This window comes from Cucumis sativus, chromosome 4, assembly GCF_000004075.3.
Source record: "Cucumis sativus cultivar 9930 chromosome 4, Cucumber_9930_V3, whole genome shotgun sequence".
In the NCBI taxonomy this organism is placed as follows: domain Eukaryota; kingdom Viridiplantae; phylum Streptophyta; class Magnoliopsida; order Cucurbitales; family Cucurbitaceae; genus Cucumis; species Cucumis sativus.
This window is the reverse complement of record NC_026658.2, coordinates 6,029,446-6,051,477: the sequence shown is the minus strand read 5'-3', so window position 1 is coordinate 6,051,477 and position 22,032 is coordinate 6,029,446. Positions and strand designations below refer to the sequence as shown.

The following is a 22,032-nucleotide window of genomic DNA, read 5'->3' as shown; positions in this document are numbered from 1 at the left end:
GGAACCAAGGGTTTCACGATGAAGAAGTCTGCGAGGAAGCCTTCAAGTTTAAGTTTGCGATAAGTGTTCTAAGCGAGTAAAAGTTGGTTAGTTCATGAGGAAGGTTTCTTGTAGTAAAAATATAACCACGCGAGAAGTGTTAAGTGGTTAAAGTTATTTGCGGTATGGGGTTAGACAAGAAGTAAGGTCTGGTGAAGAAAATGTCAAATCTGATTTGACAGAAGTTATTAACGTGTAAGATTAAGAAGTTAAAGCATCGCTAGGTTGAGTATTAAATTTACACATGTAAAGTTTTAAGCACAAACTGAGAAGAGTTTAAGCATGACTAAGATAGTTTTAGGGCTTTATAAATAGTGGATTTGGTCATTAAGTAAGCACAAAAACGATTTTATTATATATATAAAAAAAAAAAAAGTGAAAATGCTACTGTTTTACTTTGGTGAGAAGAAGAAAAATAAAATATTAAGTACCGTGATTTGTTCTGCGAGAAGGCTCCACGAGAAGAGAAGAAAAATGAGGATTTTTGTTAAACTGTGGTGAGTGATTTTCTTCTTAAAAGTTTTGTGATCTTGCTTTACTATTTTAAAAGATGATTTCAAATGAGAAAGTGTTTCAAAAGGAGATTTCTATGAAAAGTTTATATGTGTTCAAGCATGATTTATAATGTTAAAACTTGATTTGATGATTACAATCTCAATGTTATGAAATAGTTTTCAAACCATTAGTTAATTCCTTGAGATGATGTTAACTTTTATGTGCACATAAAGAGTCAAGATCACTATGGGATGTATGAACTACATGGTGATAAGAAGCTAGCTTATGAGTTGAAAGGAACATATAAAGCTTAGAGGCCTAAGCAACAATAACGAATCTGTATGTTCTCGGATGTGGTTGATACAGTATTCAAACACAAGGTAATGAGACCAAGTGTAGAGAACGATTCAGGATCCTTGGGGAAAGGAATAACTATTAACTAATGTGTGTTTATGTAAAATTGTTATGTTTGAAATGTGTTTGTAAGCATAAAGAAAGATTTATGCAAGATGAAATGATTTGATATTATTTATGCAAAATGATATTTATGAAAAGGTATTGCCAAAAGAATTTCATAAAATCTCACTAAGTCTTTTAGACTTACGTTTTAAAATTTTCATTTTCCAAGATCAAACGTTTAGGCAAAGAGAGAAGAAGGTTGCACTAGTAGAAAAGTGGTCTACTATGACAGTTGTATACATCCCAAATTGAAAGGAGAAAAGAAAAAACTGTCACAAAAGCAAAAAAACCGCGTTTTTGGCGGGAAAAGACGGAATTTTTCGGATTTTACTTTCCGCGACAGTTATTTGGTGTCATAAAAGATACAAAAAATATTTTATTTAATTTATTAAAATAAAATTTATTTTAAATAAAAAATTTATTAAAATCAGATTTTTTCCTAATTCTAAAAACATTAAATAATTTATTTATTAAAATAAAACATCTCCAAAACTCTTTCTCTACCTCCTCCTCTTCTTATTCTTCTCTTCTTCTTCTCTTCTTCTTCTTCTCTGTGGAAGATCCACACGTCGCCCCTCTTCGATTTTTCCTCCCTTCTGCTAACCATCTCTCTCCCTCTCTCACGCACGCCGGAAAAGACTAGACTTTCGGTCAACAACGCACGAAATCCCTCTCTTTCTCTCCTTCAGCCGGCGCAACCACCCAACACCCCTTGCACCGCTGAACTCACTGGTGAATCTCAACCATTATTTCTATTGTTTGTATTTATACAGTATATTAACTTCAAATGCTTTCATTTTACCCACAATGTGATATATTGATGGTTTTTTTTATGAAAAACATCCCTCATAGTTTTGCTTTTATATGAGATATGTGTTTTGTTTTGTCTACCATCCTATTCAATATTGTTGTTTACAATCATTTTTCTAATTTGAATCTACATTTTTTCTTTATGGTTGGCTATGTGATGAAACATTTTGGTAGCTTACAATGTGTTTGATGAAATGCCTCAATGAAGCATTTGGGTAGCTTACAATGTGTTTGATGAAATGCCTCAATGAAGCATTTGGTTGATTTTTGATTGATATTTGTTCGTTCGAATTAGGAAATCAAGGCCAAGGGAGATGTCATGGCTATGGGCTGAAGCTTTGAGAAAAAGAGAATGAAAAATGAAATGTGAGATTTTAAACTTTGATGGTGTGTAGGGTCTTTTTGTTTGTCTATGCATTTTTCAAGTGAATTTTAGTACTTTTGATTTTTCTATTGATATTTTGTTTATTCTTGCTATTGAGTTGCTTTGATTGAAGGATAGAGGGAAGTGATTATTGTTAATTATAGGTATGTTCTCTCTCCCTTTCTTACAATAAAGATAGTAGCAACAAAAATTACTACATGTTCTATATTGAAAGGAAAAACAAAAAAAATTAATTAGTAAAGTATATGTTTAACTAACCTATAAGTCATTTGATCTCGTATCCAGCACAACATTTTCTTTCTTCACTTCTGTCACAACGTCTGTCGCTTTCTCTGGTACTGAGCCAGAGGCTACGTCTTCAGTCTCATCATCTGAATCCCCTTCAATTGATAGTGTTCCTTTCGAACACATACTAGGTTGTTCTTCATCTCCTTTCACACCCTCATCTTTTTACATTCTTTGTAACTCCGCTTCTAACTCCATAATTCTTTTGGTCATTTCATCACGTTCCTCATACACTGTCTTCTCTCCGTTACTTTCTTCAGATTTTGATTCCATCGGGGTATGAAAATATTTTTTTCGTAGTCACGTACTTCCCCACGCCTCAGAGTAATCCCCAAACGATCTTTCACTCCCAATGCTTGGTTGAGAACATCGTCACTGCCATATAAACTACGTGTCTTCTGGTTGCCCAATAGATTGTCCTAACATAGTACACGAAATGGAAATTATAAGTTGCGAAACCATGGTAACAAAAAAAAAATGAAAATTATAGGTTGCCACATTTTGTCAACTTTTTAACTTACGATAACATTGGCAACATCCTTCATTTCCTTATCTGGGAACTCTCCCTTATGATCCAAGTGTGCATGTTTCCATACTATCGATCGATCTATTTGATTGGACAAAGAAGACGCACGCTACATAAAGAATAGATGTTATATAAGTATAAATATATAACATATACGTACATTAAATACATAGCAAGCATAGCAACTGTACATATAATAGTAATAAACATTTAGAAAAACAATAACAAGACACATAGGAGTTGGTAACACGGATAATTATAATCAATTTGCAATTCTTTAGATTAGAATACACCACAAAACAGAACAACATAACAACTTCAGTGCATTGTACTAAGCATATGTGATTCATTCCTTCCCTTATGTGCTTTTCCTTACTTAAAAAATGGGGTCATAACTTCTATTTTGTAAGTCTGGGATTCTAATTAGGTAAACAAAATAGGAAGTGATTCCTTATGTTTAACCCTTTTCAGGCAACAGCAAAGGAAGTTATTGAAGTTGATCATGCTGAAGAAAAGATAAAGCAACACCAACTTTAATTTCTATCCAATTTTGAAATCTTACATCATGAAAACAAAGTGCATATTAAGGGCAGTGACAATGCCAAAACACCTAAGACTTTCCTAAGACTTTCCTATTTTCTTCTCTACTGTTTTAGACCACTAGACCACTTTCCTAAGACATCGTGAAAACAAAGCACATATTTGATTAGTTGTGATTCCCTATGGTTTAATAACTAATTTCTATACCATTCTTAAATTCTTGAAGAGACAAAATTAAGAAACAATTAAGATCATAAACAATGGAAAACAACATTTTTGTTACATCACAAAATCGTTACTTACCAACTCCTCAACAAGATTTGCATACCCCTTGCGAGATGTTCTATGGTTGTATTTGTATAGCTTCCTCTTCAGTTTATCTTCTTCACTTTTTTTCTGTAGAAAAAATTGTATAACCTCAATTAAGTTAACATATTTGGGTAACAAATTGTACATAAAGTATAACAAAATGTTAGGATCTTCATACTTACTTCAAAATCTTCCTTCAACCGTGAAGCCACAAATTCATCCCAATGGTCTTCATCGATGAATGAATACTCCGCTGGTGGGCGTTTTAAATTCTCCACATCGTCCTTCAATGACAATACGTACGTAGTTGTTAGTCTCAACTTGAATCCACTGAAGCATATTCTCACGTTTTGAAGTATACTTTTCTTCGACTTAGGGTCAAGAATGAAATCGCCCTACAATGTGAAAAAAACATCAAAAGTACTAAATCTGTTGAACTTAGTGGTTTAATATACGTACACTCAATTAGAAGGATTTTTACCTCAATTAGTTCATAGATTTTCTCTTTCATCTCTTTTGGAACGGCATGCCAAGTGGAGTAAGTGATCGGAACGTGAAACCTTACGGTCCTTCCAATAAAACTCTTCAACTTTGTTGCATTCGGTCTAATAGGTTGACCTAGTTCGTTGTACTGAATAATCATTTTCCATCCCTCACTACTAAAATGTGTTATATCTTTCATTCTCGTAGGGCCACATTTCTTTTTCTAGCTACTAGTTTCCCCTCTTTCAAGGGGTGTAGCAACTTGATCATCATCTAAATGAACCATTACTGCAAACATACATGTGATTTAAAACGTAACCCAACAAACTGTTAGTAACAATACTCATTTAATATTTCATAACACTTACATAAAAATTAATTGTAAATGTGAATTGTGAAATAACCTAAAAAGTGTTAACATAACCGAAAAGTCTAATATTAGAACTGATACATGACTTTCATAATTAAACATTTATAAACACTTGGTTCTCAAAGAAAATAGGAAACGATTCACACACACTTAATTATGCAAAGTTCACACTAAATATGGTAACGGACATAACACTTTCAAATTAGAATATCTACTACATAAAATTCTCCAAAATTTGAAAACAAAAAAACTGTTGAACATGAAAAGAAAACTTGATAACGGTAGATTTTGAAATAGTCATATTTGAAAATGAAATTTGTTCTACAAAGAAGAAAAAATGACAATAATTAACTCTATGTAATGAACATTGAATGACACACACAAATAATACGCATCTTAATATACATACATATCAAAGTCAATTGCTAACCCATATGCCTTCACAGTCAGGTCTAGCATATGTTTCACCACCTTCGTCAATATCACATGTTGTGTGGTAAGAAGGGAGTGGGGGATAGTCAGGTAACATTTTATCTATGTCATCATCAACACATTTGTAGAAAAAATCCTTCTCGGATGGCATCACAACAACGAACCATCTTACATCAACAGGATTTGTGACATAGAATACGTGTCTTCCATGTGTGGCAATAATGAATGAATCTGAAGAGTGACCAATTCGGCTAAGGTCCACCAATGTGTAATTAAGATCGTCCTTCGGAACACCAGCATTATTTTGAACCCAATTGCATTTGAAAAAAACAATCTTAAACATATTGTAGTTGACTTCCCAAATCTCTTGAATGGTGCCATAGAAAGACATGTCACAAACGACCGAGTTTTTGTCCTTTGCACTAGACACTTCCATTGTTGTTGCGACTAACATAATTCCAATGTTTTGAATCGTTCGATGGTCATCACAAGACTTTGTGTGGTAAAATGTTCCATTAATTATGTATTCGTCGTACGTCATTAAAACTGGGTGGGGTTCATCTACAAGTCAACAGATGGTGTTCGAGAGAACCTTTCCTTCATGAAGTTCACTCATCACCTATTGAATAAAACAGTTAGTCGTTCTAAATATTGAACAATTAGATTAAACAAAAATGAATTTTGACTATTAAGTACCTGATCCCTAAATCATGCACCGAATGATCGATTATGTTCAACTTGTAGCCATTGTTCATTTTTAGCTCTTCTGCGATTTTCCATCTTTAATTAATTGAATGTTGTCTACAAAATATTTCATAGATTAAAATGGTCCCTTGAGGGTAAATTAATGGCAGTATATAATCATATGAATGCTTACTCAACATATGGGTGCATTTCTTTAGTGTTCTATAAGATACGAAGATGTGCTTGCTTCAGTTGTTGGACATCGGGTTGAACGTATGTTCCTGCTGACAGTGGTCAATCGCTTTGTATGTTTGTCCTTGAATTGAGTGACCCAAGTCCAATAGGACCTAATCCATAAAGAAAATTTGAACAGAATTCAACTGCCTCCTCACGAAAGCTTGCTTCTGCAATGCATCCTTTCAATCGAGTTCTATTGCGAACATAACTTTTCAACACTTTCATGCATCATTTAAATGAGTACATCCACCGCAAATATACAGGTCCACAAAGCTTTACTTCTCTAACGAGATGAACGACAAGGTGAACCATGATTGTAAAGAACGAGGGTGGGAAATACTTCTAAAGATTGCATAAAGTCATAACTGTTTCTTTTTGCAATGCATCAAGATCTGAGACAAATAAACTTTTGGCGCAAATCGCGTTGAAGAAAAAGCACAATCTACTGATCGTGTACCTCCTATTCTTCGGTAGGATTGAATGTATTACAATTGGAAGCAGTTGCTGCATTAAAACATGGCAGTCGTGCAACTTAAAGCCGGTCAGTTTTATGTCATCCAAAGAGACACGACTGCTAATATTTGATGAATAACCTTCTGGAACTTTAATTTCTAACAAAGTCTTACAAAACTGATACTTCTCTTCTTTTAATAGTGTATAACATGCCGCAGGGATGTAAGTTCTATTACCGGTAAACATTGGTGTCAATTCTGATCTAATTTTCATTTCAACCAAGTCAAGTCTAATATTCATCTCATCCTTACTTTTTCCTGGTATATCAAGCAAGGTGTCCACTACGTTCACGCATACACATCTTTTTCAATATGTATTACATCTAAACAATGTCGAACATGCATGTGTTTCCAATATGATAGTTGAAAAAACTATGGTCTTCTTTTCCAATAGTCATTGTCACCTTCATTATGCACGATCTTCCCACACTTCTTCCCACACGAAAATATAATGTCTTTCAGCTTAAGGTACATGGCCTCCCCCGACAAGGGTTGTGGAGGAATTTCATGCTCTTGCTTCCCATTAATTTTTTTTTATATAATCTGTATGGATGATGTCTTGGCAAATACTTCCTATGTCCCATGTATGACATTTTTTTCCATGTTGCAATCTTATTGAATTAGTCTTCTCTCTACATATTGGACAAGCCTTATATCCTTTCACACTAAAACCGTAGAGATTATCGTATGCTGAAAAATCGTTGATGGTCCATAATAAGACAGCTCGCAGTGCGAAGTATTCTTCCTTATATGCATCGAAACAACGAACTCCATCTTTCCACAACATTTGTAGGTCATCAATAAGGGTGCTAAGTACATATTGATATCGTATCCCGATTGCTTTAGACCTGATCTTAACATTGTCAACATCAAATATTTTCTTCTCATACACAGCCATGGTAGAAGGTTGTATATTGTAGTGATAATAGGCCAACAACTATACGTCGTCGATATATCTCCAAATGGGTTAATTCCATCAGTAGACAAACCCAAATGGAGATTTCTCGATTCTGACCCAAAGATTGGCCACATGTGGTCAATCAACCTCCATGATGGAGTGTCAATCGGGTGTCTCAAAATACCATCAACTTTTCTATCTACCGCATGTCAATGCAAGTTCTTAGCATTTTTGAATCGCTTGAACATTCTTATAAATCTTGCAACTATTAGAAAGTACCACATCTGCTTGGCAGGCACACCATATTTTTCCTTGTTTGAGTTCTTAGTGATCTTCCACCTTCACAAACCACACTTAGGGCACTTGGTAATGTTTTCATATTCTTTTCTGTACAAACAACTATCATTAGGACATGCATCAATTTTTTGGTAACTTAGTCCTAAGGCACCTAGTGTTTTCTTCGCTTCGTATAAGGAAGATGAAATTTCGTTGTTATCAGGTAATAGATCACTTATTATGGACAATAATTCAGAGAAGCTAGTGTTACTCCAACCATATCTCACGAGGGCTGACAACTTTGTGAATTTCTTACATCCTGGATATAAGGGTTTCTTCGTGTCATCAAACATAGTGTCAAAGGTATTGGATGCATTAGAAGATTGTTCTTGAACGGATTGAATCATATTAACCGTATTAAATAAACCGTCGTTTTTATAAGTTTCATCGACTGTATTTTCCATCGTGTTGGTAGCGTTATCTGAGTTCAATTCTTCACCATGCCAGAACCATACCTTGTGCCTTTTATCAATTCCATTGGCATACAAATGATACCGAACTGTTGAGACATCCTTAAGTAAAAGATTACTGCAATTCAAACATGGACATCTAATTGAATTAGAACCTTTAGCATGACTCAACCCAAATTTAATAAACCTTTACACTCCTAAATCATATTTTCTTGACATCCTATTTTGGGTCATCCATGACTTTTCCATTGTGTAGAGGTCTAAGTTGGCCTCGAAAGAAACCTGATTACAAAAGAGATTATGAGCAACAACTTTTAAAACTCAAACTTTCAAAATGGTAGATAATCCTCAAAATACTCAATAATTTATTTCATACCATTAAGAAACTTTATATCCCAATTAATTAAATCGAAGATACAAAAGAGTACTATATACTAAAGAAAATATCGTAACTATATATACCAAGAAATTATCGTAATCAACATCAAACCTAGTCCTAACAGCTGGTTTTCAGCTTAGTCTTAAAAGTATACTAAAGAATACTTCATAACTGCAATGATCCTCTAAATTTCAAAACCAAATATTAGAGCGGTATTGTTCAGCTTTTCAATACACCCATAATTCCTTACATCTATAAATCAGAGTTCCTCAAGTTGAGAAAAATTGTTCAGCTCCCCAACTTGCCACCTTCCCAATCAACAACAAATCATTATTTCATAATGCAACAATACGACCATAGAGAAAACAGTTTAACAAACTTATTGACAGCATTATATTCATTTCTTCAAAGTTAAATCAAATTATTATAGCACAAGAGAGAGAAAATTATGAAAATACATTGAGGAAATAGGTAATTTTCAAAAAACTAAGTTTCATTCTTTTTTTCAACTTGAGCTTTTATGGTCAACACATTTAATGCAGATTCCCTCTTTCCTTCTCAAATTCACCTATACCTTCATCACTTACCAAATATATAAACATATACTGCCAATATTTTCCTTCAAATGTGAATAAAATTAAAAAATGCTAAATAACAAAATATACTCCTAGTCCTACACTCCATCCCTACTTTAAAAAAATAGTGATATTCTTGTAGATATACATTTATCTTTTTACCAATTTTTCAAAAAGAAAAGCAAAATTAAGATATGAAATGAAATAGTATGGCAGAAATGATGGAAGGGGAAATTCACCAACCACTCATTCATAATATTATCTAAAATTAATGTCTATTAGCTAGAATTCCATGCATTCATCTTTACTCCATACATGAATATGCTCATAAAATTTCACATATTTAGAGTGGCTAAGCTAAAAAGAAATAGTTGCAAATAATTTTTAGCAATTTAATATTACTAAAAAGAAAACAAAATCATCTAATTTTTTTTTCTCCTATCTAAAATGATTTACAAAATATACAGAAATTACATGTACATTTCACCCGTTATCATTCTAAACCATAAACAAGACAAGAAAAAACAAAGAATTCATTCACCCATTCTCAAACAGTGATCTATTTCAGCTACAAGTCTTATATATTGTTTGTCCAAACTTAAAATTGCAGACATTACAGACAGATTGACAAGGAGTTGAAGGAAAGATTACAGAGAAGAATTTAACAGAGAGATAGAGAAATAGAAAAGGAAGAGACGACTTACCGATAGAGGAGGTCACAGATGCAGATTGAATGTTCAAGAGAAAACGGTGGATTGGAGATTACGGCCACGACCGGATTGAAAGAATATGACTGATAGTGGATGTGATGCAGCAACAAGAATACCATCTGCAGAAAAAAAAAATCAAAAGAGTTTTCAGTTATTTAAATATTCGAGTAAAAAAAGAAAACAAAAAAAACGAAGGAAGGTAAAATCAATTTTCCAAATACTAACTTCTCATAAGCAGCAAGTTCGAACTTCATCTATGAAAAGGAATCCTAGACGCATGTTTTCAATGCATAAAATGGTAAGTCTAGAGCATAATGTTCAATAAAAGAAGAAGAAGAAAAAAGAGCCAAAAGTAGGCAAAGAGAGAATGAACAAGGTGCCATCAAATGAGATCTTCATTATAAAGAGTATGAATCATTTAATTTAACAAGAAAACAAAACAAAATAATATAAATCACAACTATTTATTGTTGGAAATAAGAGATTTCAATGATTAGGATATGTAAATGCCATAAAGCCAAGATAAAACAAGCATATAATTTGCATCTAAAATTCCAAAAATATTTGATTGACACGTCTTGGGTGCTGAACTTTAGAACCAACCCTAAGACTTTGGTCTCTTCAAGCAATTGTGAAAGTTTCCTAGTCCAAAGAGAATCAAGCTTCTACTATGGGAATTTTTCGCTCCTGCCTCAATTCGCTGGATAGGTTGCGAAAAAAAATGCCCTTTGCATCAAATATCTCCTCCCGATGCTGACTTTACTAAAAGGATAAGCTGAAATCTAGATTGTTGGTTGGCATTTTGCTAGTCCATTAGACACGATTGTGTAAATCATAATGTTGTTCACTGATCACCCTTTTAAGGCAACAAAAAGGCATTGACAGGCTAGCACTATCAGCGCCATTCTTTAGAAGATATGAGAAGAGAGAAATTCTAGAATTTTTAAAAGGAAAAGAAACATCCACTGGGAATGTTCTTGAATCATCCATTTTCAATGCCCTATTTTGGTTTAAAAATATACAACCCCTTGAGAGGCAAGAAAAACATTTTCATAAGAAATCCTTGAAAGAAAAAATTATGAACTAACTCTTCAATGTGCCAAAACCATCAATTGGACTTAAGAAATGCATGGGGACATACGTTGGCTCACTAAATTCCAGTACATTTCCCACATGACTCAAGCAACCGAGCTTGTCATTAGATGCAATCTTCATTTATGTCCAAAGCCAACAATTGTGGTAAAAAAACTTTAAAAAGAGTCATAAAATATTAATTCAACAAGCTAGGTCTAGAGTTCGGTTATTCAGCTTTACTCCCTTAGTCCCCAGGAGACGTTTTAGAGATTTTGACATAAAATTCACTTAAAGATTCGAATTTTTTAACCTCAAAATCGTATGAGAAGAGACTTCAACCCTTGCCAACGACCACCATTGGGGCTATTTTAACTATTAGATTAGATATACAAACATTGGTCAACCAAATCAACTACAGTTCAATATGTTGAGTAACGATTCAAAACCTTTCAACCCCTTCTCTTGGAGACCTAAACTAACATTCATCCTTAATGGGAAACTAAACAAAAAACAATAGGAGAGGTAAAAAAAAAAAACGATAGTAATAATAATGGATGAAGAAATTACAATTGCCTTCAGGAAATGAGGATAAGAGGTGGAACGAATCTGAGAAATGTGAGATTTGGAGGCTTCAATGGCAGACTCCAAAGAGTGGTCGATAGCCTGTTGAGCAGCGTATTCAGCCCAAGGCTTAGCTAAGTCTTCCAATGATTGAGGTTTTGATGATGGAAAGATTATAGATAACAAGTTCACAGAGAGATAGAGAAATAGAAAAGGAAGAGACGACTTACCGGTAGAGGAGGTGATGGATGCAGATTGAATGTTCAAGAGAATACAACAGAATAGGACAGAGGAGGTTTCGTCGTCCAATAGAGAAGGTACAGGCGACATTGGAGTGGGGAGACGGGCACGAGGGGGCAGTGGCAGTGATGGACCTGGTCGTCGTCCGGAGAAGACATTCAAGGAGTTCGGAGATTGGGAGGCGAAAGGGGAGACGAGCGTGCCAATGGAATGATAGTGGAGTGGAGACATGGCGGAAGGGAATAAGTTAATCATCCCTAAAAAAGTTATTATTTTTCATATATTAAATATATTATTTTATTTCTATTCTATGACACCAAATAATTGTCGCGAAAAATATTTTTCAAAAATTTCCGTCTTTTCACGTCAAAAACGCATTTTTTCCCTTTCGTGACAGTTTTTTTCCTCCCTCTATTTTTTGATATAAATAAATGTCATAGTAGAGGGTTTTTCTTGTAGTGTTCTCTCACTTTACCTCCCTTAACATAATTAAGTTTCTTGATGGGAAAGAGGAAGCTACTTGAATGAGGCAGATTTAGTATAGGCTCAGAGGGGCTCGAGCCCCCCCTCAACTTTATTGTCTTTATATAATATATATAAACAAAACCAATTAATATTTAATATTTGTAAGCAGTTTTGTGGTAACTATGTTTAGGCATCTTTGTACCCAATGGGTCTAATAAAATAATAGGCATCTTTATATCTAATGGGTCTAATAAAATAATAGGCTCTTAAATAATAGACATCTTTGTACCTAATGGGTCTAATAAAATAATAGGCCCAGAAGAGATAAAATAGCAACATTAATGGAATAATTAATAACCTAATTAATCTCCAAAAAAAATTAATTTAAAAAAATATATGAATTTTGGAAAACTCTGGATAATGTTAAAGATCAAAATATATGATCTTTATCTTCTTCTTTATTTTTATTTTTCATAATAAGAAGATAAAAGATTTTTTTTTTTCAATTTCTAAAAAACTTATTTGTTTTCACCTTCTTTGAAAAAAAATATTTTGTTAAGAACACATTTTCAAAAAAACCTTTTTTTGTAAAATGAGTTTAAAATCTAAACACTTACATGTTTGGTTTCGCCTATTTTATAAATGTTTATATGCAAAATTGTGTTTGGTTTGTCCTATGCTAATATTGTTTTATACGTAGGTTAAATTACCATAAAATGCTATTAAACATTATGAATTAATTTTATAACAAAATATACACATTTTAAATCTTTTTTTCAAAAATATTTTTTAAAATTAATATCACGTTATCTTAAAATTATTTATTTTTTAAATACTTGAATCTAAATATTAATTTTGTTATTATTATTATTTTGGACAATTCAATTTGAAAGGCACAAATATTTTGAGATGTAAATACATGATTATATAAAAAAAAATTAATTGATTTTCAACAACAAAATATGAATAAGATAAATAACGTTCTTAATTCATTTTCATTTCACGAACCAAACAATTATGTTCTTCATTGACCTCCTCATGGTTTCTTCCACAGATATTAAGACAAAGTAGATTTGGTTGAAAGAGAAATATTTGCAAATCTCTATATTTAAATGTATATAAACACATGTTGAAAAGATATTCAAAGCATTTAAAAAAAGAAAAAAAACGACGAAGTAAAAAATAGATAGTAAAAAGAATAAAAAAATAGAGAGAGAAAAATACATACTTGGAAGGAATTTCTCATTAAACACCAAATAAACATTTATTCTAAAATCTAGTTGAACGTATTTTCTCTAAAATGATTTATTTCATAATCTCATTTTTTCAAAATTTATTTTAGACAAATGTCAAACACTTCAATTTATCTTAAAATGAATTATTTTAAAAATTAAACACTTAAAAGATCAATCCAAACACACCCTAAGGTTCATTTAATATCTATATAACTTACTAATTTAGTCACCTTTGTGATTAACAAATTATTCATAACGTATAGTCTATACGAGTAACATAATTGTCAAGTGATTTTAATCGCAAAATTTGGATACTTTAAATCATTATCATTATACATTCATAACACAAAATATAATTGATACATAATTTATGTGATTGCGTCTTTATAAGTAGTTGCATAGATAATATCGAAAACAATAATAAATTAATAAATAAAAACAATCACACATCAGAAGGCTTAATTGAGGAAAAATCAACCAAAGAAAACTTAATCAAATTAAACTTGAGATTTTGGTGATTTCTTAAATACCTTTCTATTCATTCATTTATTTATTTACTATTATTATTTTTCTAATATTTTCTCATCCAATTGAGTTCTTCATCTTTCAAAGAAAAATCAAGCAAAATTACTTTGCACCGAAAACATGAATTTATACCTTACACATGAATGTAAAATCATAAATTCACAAAATCAAGGCTATGATAGCACGTGTAAGTTTTACTTTCATAATTACGCAATAAAATAGTAACATCATATAAAACAATAAATGTCAAAATCTTTGAACTACGTGATTTTCACAAATTAAGCTTAGTTAGAAAATCACATACCATGATACATGAATGGTCTTCTAAGGGAATGTGTTTCTCTCACTTAGACCTCTCTTAACTTAATTAAGTTTGTCGATGGAGAAGAGGAGTGGGGAAGAGAGAACAACTTGAATTAGGCAGTAAGAGGACCAATCTTATAGACACCACCCATCATGTTTAATTAGAGCATTATATTTTTACCTACTAGGCCTAATAAAATAATAGGCCCGAAAGAGATAAAATAGCTTAATGCATATGAGCTACATTAATAATAATATTATATTTAAAATAAACCTAACAAAAGATGTCTAAAGGAGGAGAGGAAAAGATTAGGGTTTCAATAGGAAAGTAGAGGAAGAGATGAAAGAGATGTGAAATAATTGATGGAAACTTGTGAGTGCACAAGCCTAAGAGAGAAAGAGTTTCATGTGTAAAAAGAGAACGAAAAAACGTGTGATTGAAAACCATCGATTTACACCATGGCTTAGGGTTTTTGAAGTCAATGGTCTTGTACCATGGGCCAAACAATCCCTAGATGACTTTAAGGGACCCCCGACTAATAAATTGAAACCTTCAAAACCTTGATTTGAAAAAAAAATCTTAAGAAAAAAAATTCTTAACATGTCGCCTCTGTAAGCAAGAGATTTTCTAAATTAGGTGTGATATTTCCTTTCTTCAATGGGTTGAGGATTTGAACCCGGGACCTCTTGTCCACAAGAACATACAAGTATCAGTTGAGTCAAGCTCATGTTGGCAGGATCCATAAATTTTATATAAAGGGGAAACGGGGCACTATATAATAAACACACTAAAAAATATTTTAAAAAATATCACGACGTTTCACTGATCTCCGATAACATTCACTACATTTGTAGCAATAAAGAAATAGCGACAATTTCCACATGATTTTTTGTAATGCAAATATGTGAATTTAAAATTATCATAAAAAAGAAAAAAGAAAAAGGAAAAATTAATACATTTTGCATGAATGTTGTTGAGAGAATGGAGGTTTGGATCATCTACATTGTTCATTTTTTTCAAAAAAAAAAAATTGTTAGATAACAAATGAGGGCTAGAAAATAAGTTAGGGTTTTATCTTACGTCAGTTTTTTTCCTACTTTTAAAATATTATTTTCCTTTTACGAAATCACTAAAATTTAGAAAGAAATTTGATATTTGGAAAAAACGAATTGATATTTGAGAAATTTGAGTAAAGATAAATATTAATGTTTGAAATAAAAACTATTTTGTGACTATTTACGAAGAAATTTGATATTTAAGAAAAGAAAATTATTGATATTTGGAATAAAAACTATTTCATAAAAATAGCTGTAGCAGACGAGATTTGAAGTCATAACCAAAGGATTGTGTACGAGGGGCACAACCACTACCGCAAAAGCAAAAATTAGATAAATTAAAGCTAAATTTAGTATATATTGTATTCTAACACTTCAAAATTAAATTAAAATACAAAAACCAATAATGCCCTCGTGACCCCTTAATCGATCCGCACTTACCTCAACTTATTTTTTAATTAGAGGGTGTTTTGGAATAAAATAAAACAAAGTATACAAAACAAATCTAAACTGATGTAATTTTACTTATTTGGAAGATTTTGCTATAACTACATTATTTAAAAATTGAATGACATGGATGTTAACACATAAAATATATTTGCTATCCCTTGATTAAAATAAAGAATATAGGGATCTATTTGTAATTGATCAACCATATATTTTATCACATTTAAATTAATAACTTGACAATTTGTGAATAACCTACGATTGAAGTTAGCCAAAATTTTCAATCAATCAAATGCATCTACAACATTGATATATAACCCTACTAAAATCAGAGAGTGATAGTAGTAAGATTGGATTGATTTGCGTGGTAACATGAAAGTAGTTTCACCTTAGCTAATTTTCTAATAAAAGCAATGGTGTGTGAGAAGAGAAAATGAAGTGCATGAAAGTAAAGGATATATGTATAATCTAACATATGATTCTAGCTTAGAGGAACAAAATCCATAATGCAAATTCCAATGACATGATTTCTATTTCAAACAATTGCAAGCACACTGTGTATTTAACATGAAAATGTTTAATTAACTGTCCTAATTCATTAATCAAATTTTGCATTCTAATTAAACTAAGTTCCAATTAATATGAGAATGCAATTCATTTTAAATTTAATTAAATGCCAACATTAAGGTCGAAGGAAGTACTATGATGTTTAACTATCAAACAACTCCTAATTAATTATTTTTTGTAGTCCTAAACTGATAAAATCAACTACGTGCTCTGATAATTGTTGTGTAAGTCACACACCTTGTGGTACGATTGATTGCCTTTTGTAGCCAATCACATAATAGTTACCAATTATGCGAAGACTTTTTAGTGATTAAATATGCAATCACAACTGGATTGTCAATCCCAATCCAATAAATAGACATACACTAAAAAATTTAAACGCGAACTAAGATACTTGCAATCAAGAGATTTGGATTGTCAACCTCTAGTGTGAAATATGAGTGCATTATCTATGAATGGCTAGTGCATAGTTAGTTATGATTTTTTGATATATAAAAAAAAGAAAGAAAGTTAGAAGGAGAAATTGATTGAAAATGAAGAGTTTAATATGTGTGTGTATAATATATATATTAAAAGATTTAAACCAGAAATGTGAGTCATAATTAGTTTAATATGTATTTCAAAACAAAGGGAAAAAGGTGAAAATGGTAAACAGAAAAGGTGGGGGGTGGGTGATGAATGGTATTTCCATTTATAATGGGGGAAAAATGAAAATGAAAAGTGATAAGATATGTATATGTATATAATAAATGGGAAGGCATATAAAGAAAAGAAGAGAAGGAAAATGCATGATGCATGGTGATTGTTGAATGAATGCATTGGATGGGATGGGGGGGGGGGGGGTAATGGTGATGGGTAGTTTAGGAATAATGAAAAAGTTTGGTTTGGATGACTCAGTTTGGTGTCCCTGAAATATGTTGAGAGCTAGGAAAGATTCATTTCATCGGTCATTTCTATTTTGTTCTGGGAACGCCAAAGCCAAAGCCGATCGGACGATCTCAACGGCGGCCTAACCAACGTAACACACTCCTAATCCCTCTATCTACTACCCTTATTACCAATCCATCATCGCCCTTCATATTTATTTATTTATTTTTTTTTTGATAATAGAGGAAAGTAAGACTTTGCCCTCTCTTTCTCTCTCTTTCTCTCTCTCTCTCTCTCTCTCTAACTTTTGTTAATTCTCACAGAGGGTTTCTCGTTTTCATTTCGATCCTCCTCTACAATTTCATTTCTGCTCTTTTACTTCCTCCACTCCACGATCTCCTACTGGGTTTCCTTGTTTACCAATGGAAATGTATTGATAGAGATAACCCCCGCCCGCCCGCCCGCCCGCTCCTCAGGTAAACACCCAACCACTTCTCTCTTTTTCTTTCTTCTTTCTTCTTTCTCTTTCTCTTTCTCTTGATCATACGATTCTTTTTCTTTTTCAGTATAAGATTGCTAAAACAACCATCTTGTTGCATAAAACCTCTCTCTCATCATGGCGGTTGCTGAGAATGTTGGACCCAAAATCGGCTCTCCAAGTCAAACTTTGGATAACACCTTGGTTTCCTCCGATTCTAATGACCCCAACCATGTTGAAAATCAGAAGCCTATGAACGATTCTACGCTTCCGATTAATGCAGATTCCGACTTTCATCCCAACCCCAATGATCAGAATTTACAGAAGAAGGTACATCTTCAGGACAGAGCTGCTGCCGCAACTTCTTTCTCACTTCCTTCCCCCAATTTCAAGCCCCAAATGGGTGGTCAGATGCAGAACGGCTTTGAAACTAATCCCCAGTCGTTGATGGTGAACTCTGCTTCTGCTTATGGGATGAATCAGAGGCCTAACGGTGTCATTAATGGGGCCGATGGAGGGGACACCTTTAAGAGAGATATGAGGGATCTGGAGGAGTTATTATCCAAATTGAATCCCATGGCTGAGGAATTTGTCCCTCCTTCACTAGCCAAAAACTTTTCTGGTTACTTCACCGGTGCTGGCCTTGGGTATACTAACGACTTTCTATTGCAACCTAATTCTGTCAACAACGAAGGGAATAATAGTCGAAGGGTATGTGGGGATGTTTGTTTTGTTGAAAGATGTTGAAACCTTATTTCCACTTATTATTAAGTTTTTAATGCCCCGTGCAGTCGTGCACTTTGTTTGATTTCTGGACAACCAAACCCCTCAGACTTACCATTCCCGATGGTTTTGTAGGGTGAAAGTGTTTGAATTTGTATGCTTTCAGGTGTTCTTTTTCAAGTGCCATGAACCTGCTATAAGAATACTATTTGATTGCACATTTTAGCACTAGTGGACATTATAGAAATCTGCTCTATTTCTTTTGTTCATGTTGTATAAATCTCATATTGATTTGTACATATATATTTTTTCTCTTTATTCATTTTGCTTAGAAGAAGAATGGTTTTAGTCAAGGGAGACGGAGGATGAATAATAAGATGAATGCAGTGAAGCGAGATGAGATGACCAGAAGGACAGTGTATGTATCAGATATCGATCAGCAGGTAAGAGGCCTCCACCCTCAAACTCTCCTGCTTATGCGCCTCGCCTTGCCCTTTTCTACCTATTCATTTTTGGGTCATGGAAATGGAATGTAGGTGACTGAAGAGCTACTTGCTACTGTCTTTGCTAGCTGTGGAGAGGTGACTGGATATTCTCTTTTTTTCTATTTTTCCCCATTTGATATGACTTTTGGCATCTTACTGCTAGCTATTTTGTCTTCATTAGGTTGTTGACTGTCGTATCTGTGGTGATCCCAACTCCATTCTTCATTTTGCCTTCATTGAGTTCACTGATGAAGGTACAATCCCATCTTCAGTATATTCGCAGATGCATTTCCTACTTGCTATCATATTAATTTACTTCATGCTAGCAGAGGGTGCAAGGGCTTCCTTGAATCTTTCGGGGACAGTGCTTGGTTTCTACCCAGTCAGAGTTCTCCCCTCGAAAACTGCAATAGCACCGGTCAATCCTGACTTCTTACCCAGGGTAATTGACTGCGCTCAATGGCATTCATGTGTTTTTACTGCATTCTGTTGTTAGTGATGCTATCAACTCAGTTTAATTTATTCTCTACTACTCTTGAAATTGGCTTTCTTGTGTCTTATTGTTTATAGTCGGACGACGAACGTGAGATGTGCTCAAGAACTATCTATTGTACAAATATTGACAAGAAGGTAGGTTTGGAAATGAGAAACCTCTGAATGTTATTGGGGACTTATTTATTTTTTTTTGGAAGAGGAGGAGATGAAAGAACTTCAATGTTGTTGATTGCCATACTGATTGTTTTTATGTCATGCAGGTTACTCAAGCAGAGGTCAAGTTGTTCTTTGAATCACTATGTGGAGAGGTTTGCACTTTCTCGTATTATAGATGTTGTATCCCTTCAGACTCTTTATTAGATTCTCTTTACACTTTACAATGCTTTCATTCACATTTTCTGGCTGATTCAATCCATGTTATCTTTTAACCATGTGTAGGTTCAGCGCCTTAGGCTACTTGGAGATTATCATCATTCCACTCGTATAGCATTTGTTGAGTTTACAATGGTATTCCTATTCTCTTATGTTGATGTTGTTTTTTTATTTTTTGGGGGGTTAAGGGTGGATGTGACCAACTAGTTTATTGTGGTTCTACTCTTACCATTCTCCCTCACCAGTACATCTTTGCGTAGGTGGGGTAGAGAATGCATCTATACCTGCGTGCTTATCAAATGATTCATATTTATCAGTGGACCTAATAATGGATGCGGTTTTCCTTATCAAACATTCTGTTGTCGTTCTTCTATTTACCACTCGCCAATATATCTTTGTTTTTGTGGTGTAAAGAATGCATTTAGAGTACCTGCTTCACTTATTTTATCTATCAGTAAACATAATGATGTACAACTCTTGATTGATGTCTTTAAAGTTTCATTTCCCTGCTGTCCAGCAATGCCAAATATCGTTGCAATGCATGTTTCATCTTTTAATATCATCTAATACATGAGCCTTTTCATTTAAGAAACTTTAGTGTTTCATGTTTGGCATAACAAATCATTAGTTATGCCCTGAAAGTCTTTTTGGAAAACAGTGGTATTTTACCCATGTAATTGCATGAATATGCAGTCACATGAATGTTATTCATGGCTGTAACCACCTCTCCGTAGCTTGCATGAAAGTGTGTTCATTTGTTTATTATTTGCAGGCTGAGAGTGCAATTGCTGCGCTTAATTGTAGTGGAGTGGTGTTGGGTTCCCTGCCAATAAGGTTATTATAACTATTTTTGTTTCCTTTTCCGGAATTGGGTATTTTGATAAACCTGTTGTGTTTTTTTTTTTTTTCTTTCCTGAAAGGTATAACAATTCTAATTCTTATGGGTTCATTTGCAGGGTGAGCCCATCAAAAACCCCAGTTCGTCCTCGCTCTCCTCGTGCCCAGCTGAACTGAATGCTCCCTGCATCCGTCCCATATTGGTCTGGTGCTCGATAGATATATTTATATATATTGCATATATATATATTATGGTTATAGAGATATGTTCAGAAGGGGTTGTGGGCTTTGGTGGTGCATGGATCCTCTGCAGTGGAGTTGGTACCTTTTTGTACCTTGAACTAGGTGTTGTTGGTGAATGAGATATTTGTTTAGTTTTTTATAGAGTGGATGGCATTTTGAGGCTCTTAGTCGTTTATCTCTGATGATGTTATGGTGGATGCACCGGTGGATTCTGTAGGGTTGGTCCCTGGGAACACTTGGATCTTTCTTTCAATGTTTCTAACTGGAAACTCTTAATCAACTCTCCGCTCTTTAGTCTCTTTCTCGAGTCTTTGACCATCTGTGGATGCTATCTGCTTATTTTGGTTCATTCTTCTGCTGCTGCATATATAGTATATAGAATGACATTACTCGAACCAGAATTTTGTGTAACTATCTTTGGGTTCCAAATAGATAGAGGTAAATAACACATGCAAACGCACTTGATAGTTAGCCTGCCTGTGTTGAAAGTCTCCATTGTTATTTTCCCTTCCCAACGGCTTAAATGGTTTAAAATATGTGGAGATGGATGTTGATATCAAAAACTTGATCTTTGTGTTTTTGTTGAATGCTTGGTCAAAGGAATGAACATACACCGTTGGTATTTTCATTGAAGTTAAGAAAATAAAGAGTTTGGTCAAGTTCGGCAGGCGAGGCATTGCCAGGTCTCTTTGGTTCTACGGAACTTTTAATCTGCTGAGGCTCTTTGGTTGGTTTCTTTACTAATTATGCCTTAAATACATCTCTTGTTTGTGAGATGACAGTTGTAATTATCAATGCTTTTGTTTTATTATGAACTCGACCAAAACAATCCTTTTTAATAAGTTTGGAAAACAGAAGAATATAAGAAACTAAACTCTGATTCTCGAAGATGTTTGGATGACGATAACAGGGTCAAAATTTGAGTTTGGTGGAAGGTTTCTCCGGGGAGAAAAACAGGAAGAATGAGTCATTAAGAATAAAGAATAAAGAAGGAATAAAGGGAAGCCAACAGAGAGGGGGAGAAGACAAAAGCAAAAAAGACAAAAAGGGATGTGGGGGCAGATTTGGAAGCTCCCTTGATGAGGAGGGAGGGCAATGAGAAAAAAGCTTGGGTTATATCATTAGGATTAGGAGAGTCCTTATTTTCTGTTGTCGGAGAGCGATTTGGCAATTTTCTCAAATTCC

At 33.6% G+C, this 22,032-nt stretch overlaps 2 protein-coding genes across 7 annotated transcripts; one reads left to right on the top strand and one right to left on the bottom strand.

Annotated features, from left to right (window-relative positions):
• Positions 1 to 2,289: 2,289 nt before the first annotated feature.
• LOC105435199 lies at positions 2,290 to 12,008 on the bottom strand. 5 transcript variants are annotated; one of them, XM_011655024.2, is made up of 9 exons: positions 11,740 to 12,000; positions 11,516 to 11,611; positions 10,100 to 10,143; positions 9,869 to 9,993; positions 4,330 to 4,619; positions 4,031 to 4,243; positions 3,843 to 3,935; positions 2,995 to 3,108; positions 2,290 to 2,892 (listed from the first exon to the last, which is right to left on the bottom strand). In XM_011655024.2, the coding sequence occupies exons 5-9, from the start codon at positions 4,528 to 4,530 to the stop codon at positions 2,683 to 2,685; spliced, it is 831 nt and encodes a 276-aa protein (XP_011653326.1). In that variant the 5' UTR covers positions 4,531 to 4,619; positions 9,869 to 9,993; positions 10,100 to 10,143; positions 11,516 to 11,611; positions 11,740 to 12,000; the 3' UTR covers positions 2,290 to 2,682. The 5 variants fall into 5 exon arrangements, 4 of the variants coding, with proteins under 4 accessions (XP_011653326.1, XP_011653325.1, XP_011653328.1 ...); XM_011655023.2 differs by lacking the exon at positions 10,100 to 10,143 and having other exon boundaries at positions 11,740 to 12,008; XM_011655026.2 differs by lacking the exon at positions 10,100 to 10,143 and having other exon boundaries at positions 4,031 to 4,132; positions 11,740 to 12,008.
• Positions 12,009 to 17,133: 5,125 nt separating this feature from the next.
• Positions 17,134 to 21,147, top strand: LOC101204595 (polyadenylate-binding protein-interacting protein 12). 2 transcript variants are annotated; one of them, XM_011655022.2, is made up of 12 exons: positions 17,134 to 17,365; positions 17,538 to 17,690; positions 17,781 to 18,403; positions 18,748 to 18,858; positions 18,952 to 18,996; positions 19,082 to 19,154; positions 19,230 to 19,342; positions 19,471 to 19,530; positions 19,656 to 19,703; positions 19,834 to 19,902; positions 20,540 to 20,601; positions 20,724 to 21,147. In XM_011655022.2, exons 3-12 carry the CDS (start codon positions 17,831 to 17,833, stop codon positions 20,779 to 20,781), a joined length of 1,212 nt encoding a protein of 403 aa, XP_011653324.1. In that variant the 5' UTR covers positions 17,134 to 17,365; positions 17,538 to 17,690; positions 17,781 to 17,830; the 3' UTR covers positions 20,782 to 21,147. The 2 variants fall into 2 exon arrangements, with proteins under 2 accessions (XP_011653324.1, XP_004137206.1); XM_004137158.3 differs by lacking the exon at positions 17,134 to 17,365 and having other exon boundaries at positions 17,434 to 17,690.
• The last annotated feature ends 885 nt before the right edge of the window (positions 21,148 to 22,032 follow it).

What these genes read in the sequence shown, in the direction of transcription:
- LOC105435199 (XM_011655023.2), bottom strand. Translation starts at nt 4,530, where the DNA reads ATGAAAGATATAACACATTTTAGTAGTGAGGGATGGAAAATGATTATT. An exon ending in CAAATCTTGTTGAGGAGTTG is followed by an intron (nt 3,109 to 3,842) that starts GTAAGTAACGAT and finishes TTCTTTATGTAG; the next exon opens with CGTGCGTCTTCTTTGTCCAA. An exon ending in AGGATGTTGCCAATGTTATC is followed by an intron (nt 2,893 to 2,994) that starts GTAAGTTAAAAA and finishes GTACTATGTTAG; the next exon opens with GACAATCTATTGGGCAACCA.
- LOC101204595 (XM_011655022.2), top strand. Translation starts at nt 17,831, where the DNA reads ATGGCGGTTGCTGAGAATGTTGGACCCAAAATCGGCTCTCCAAGTCAA. An exon ending in GTACAAATATTGACAAGAAG is followed by an intron (nt 19,531 to 19,655) that starts GTAGGTTTGGAA and finishes TATGTCATGCAG; the next exon opens with GTTACTCAAGCAGAGGTCAA. An exon ending in TTGGGTTCCCTGCCAATAAG is followed by an intron (nt 20,602 to 20,723) that starts GTTATTATAACT and finishes GTTCATTTGCAG; the next exon opens with GGTGAGCCCATCAAAAACCC.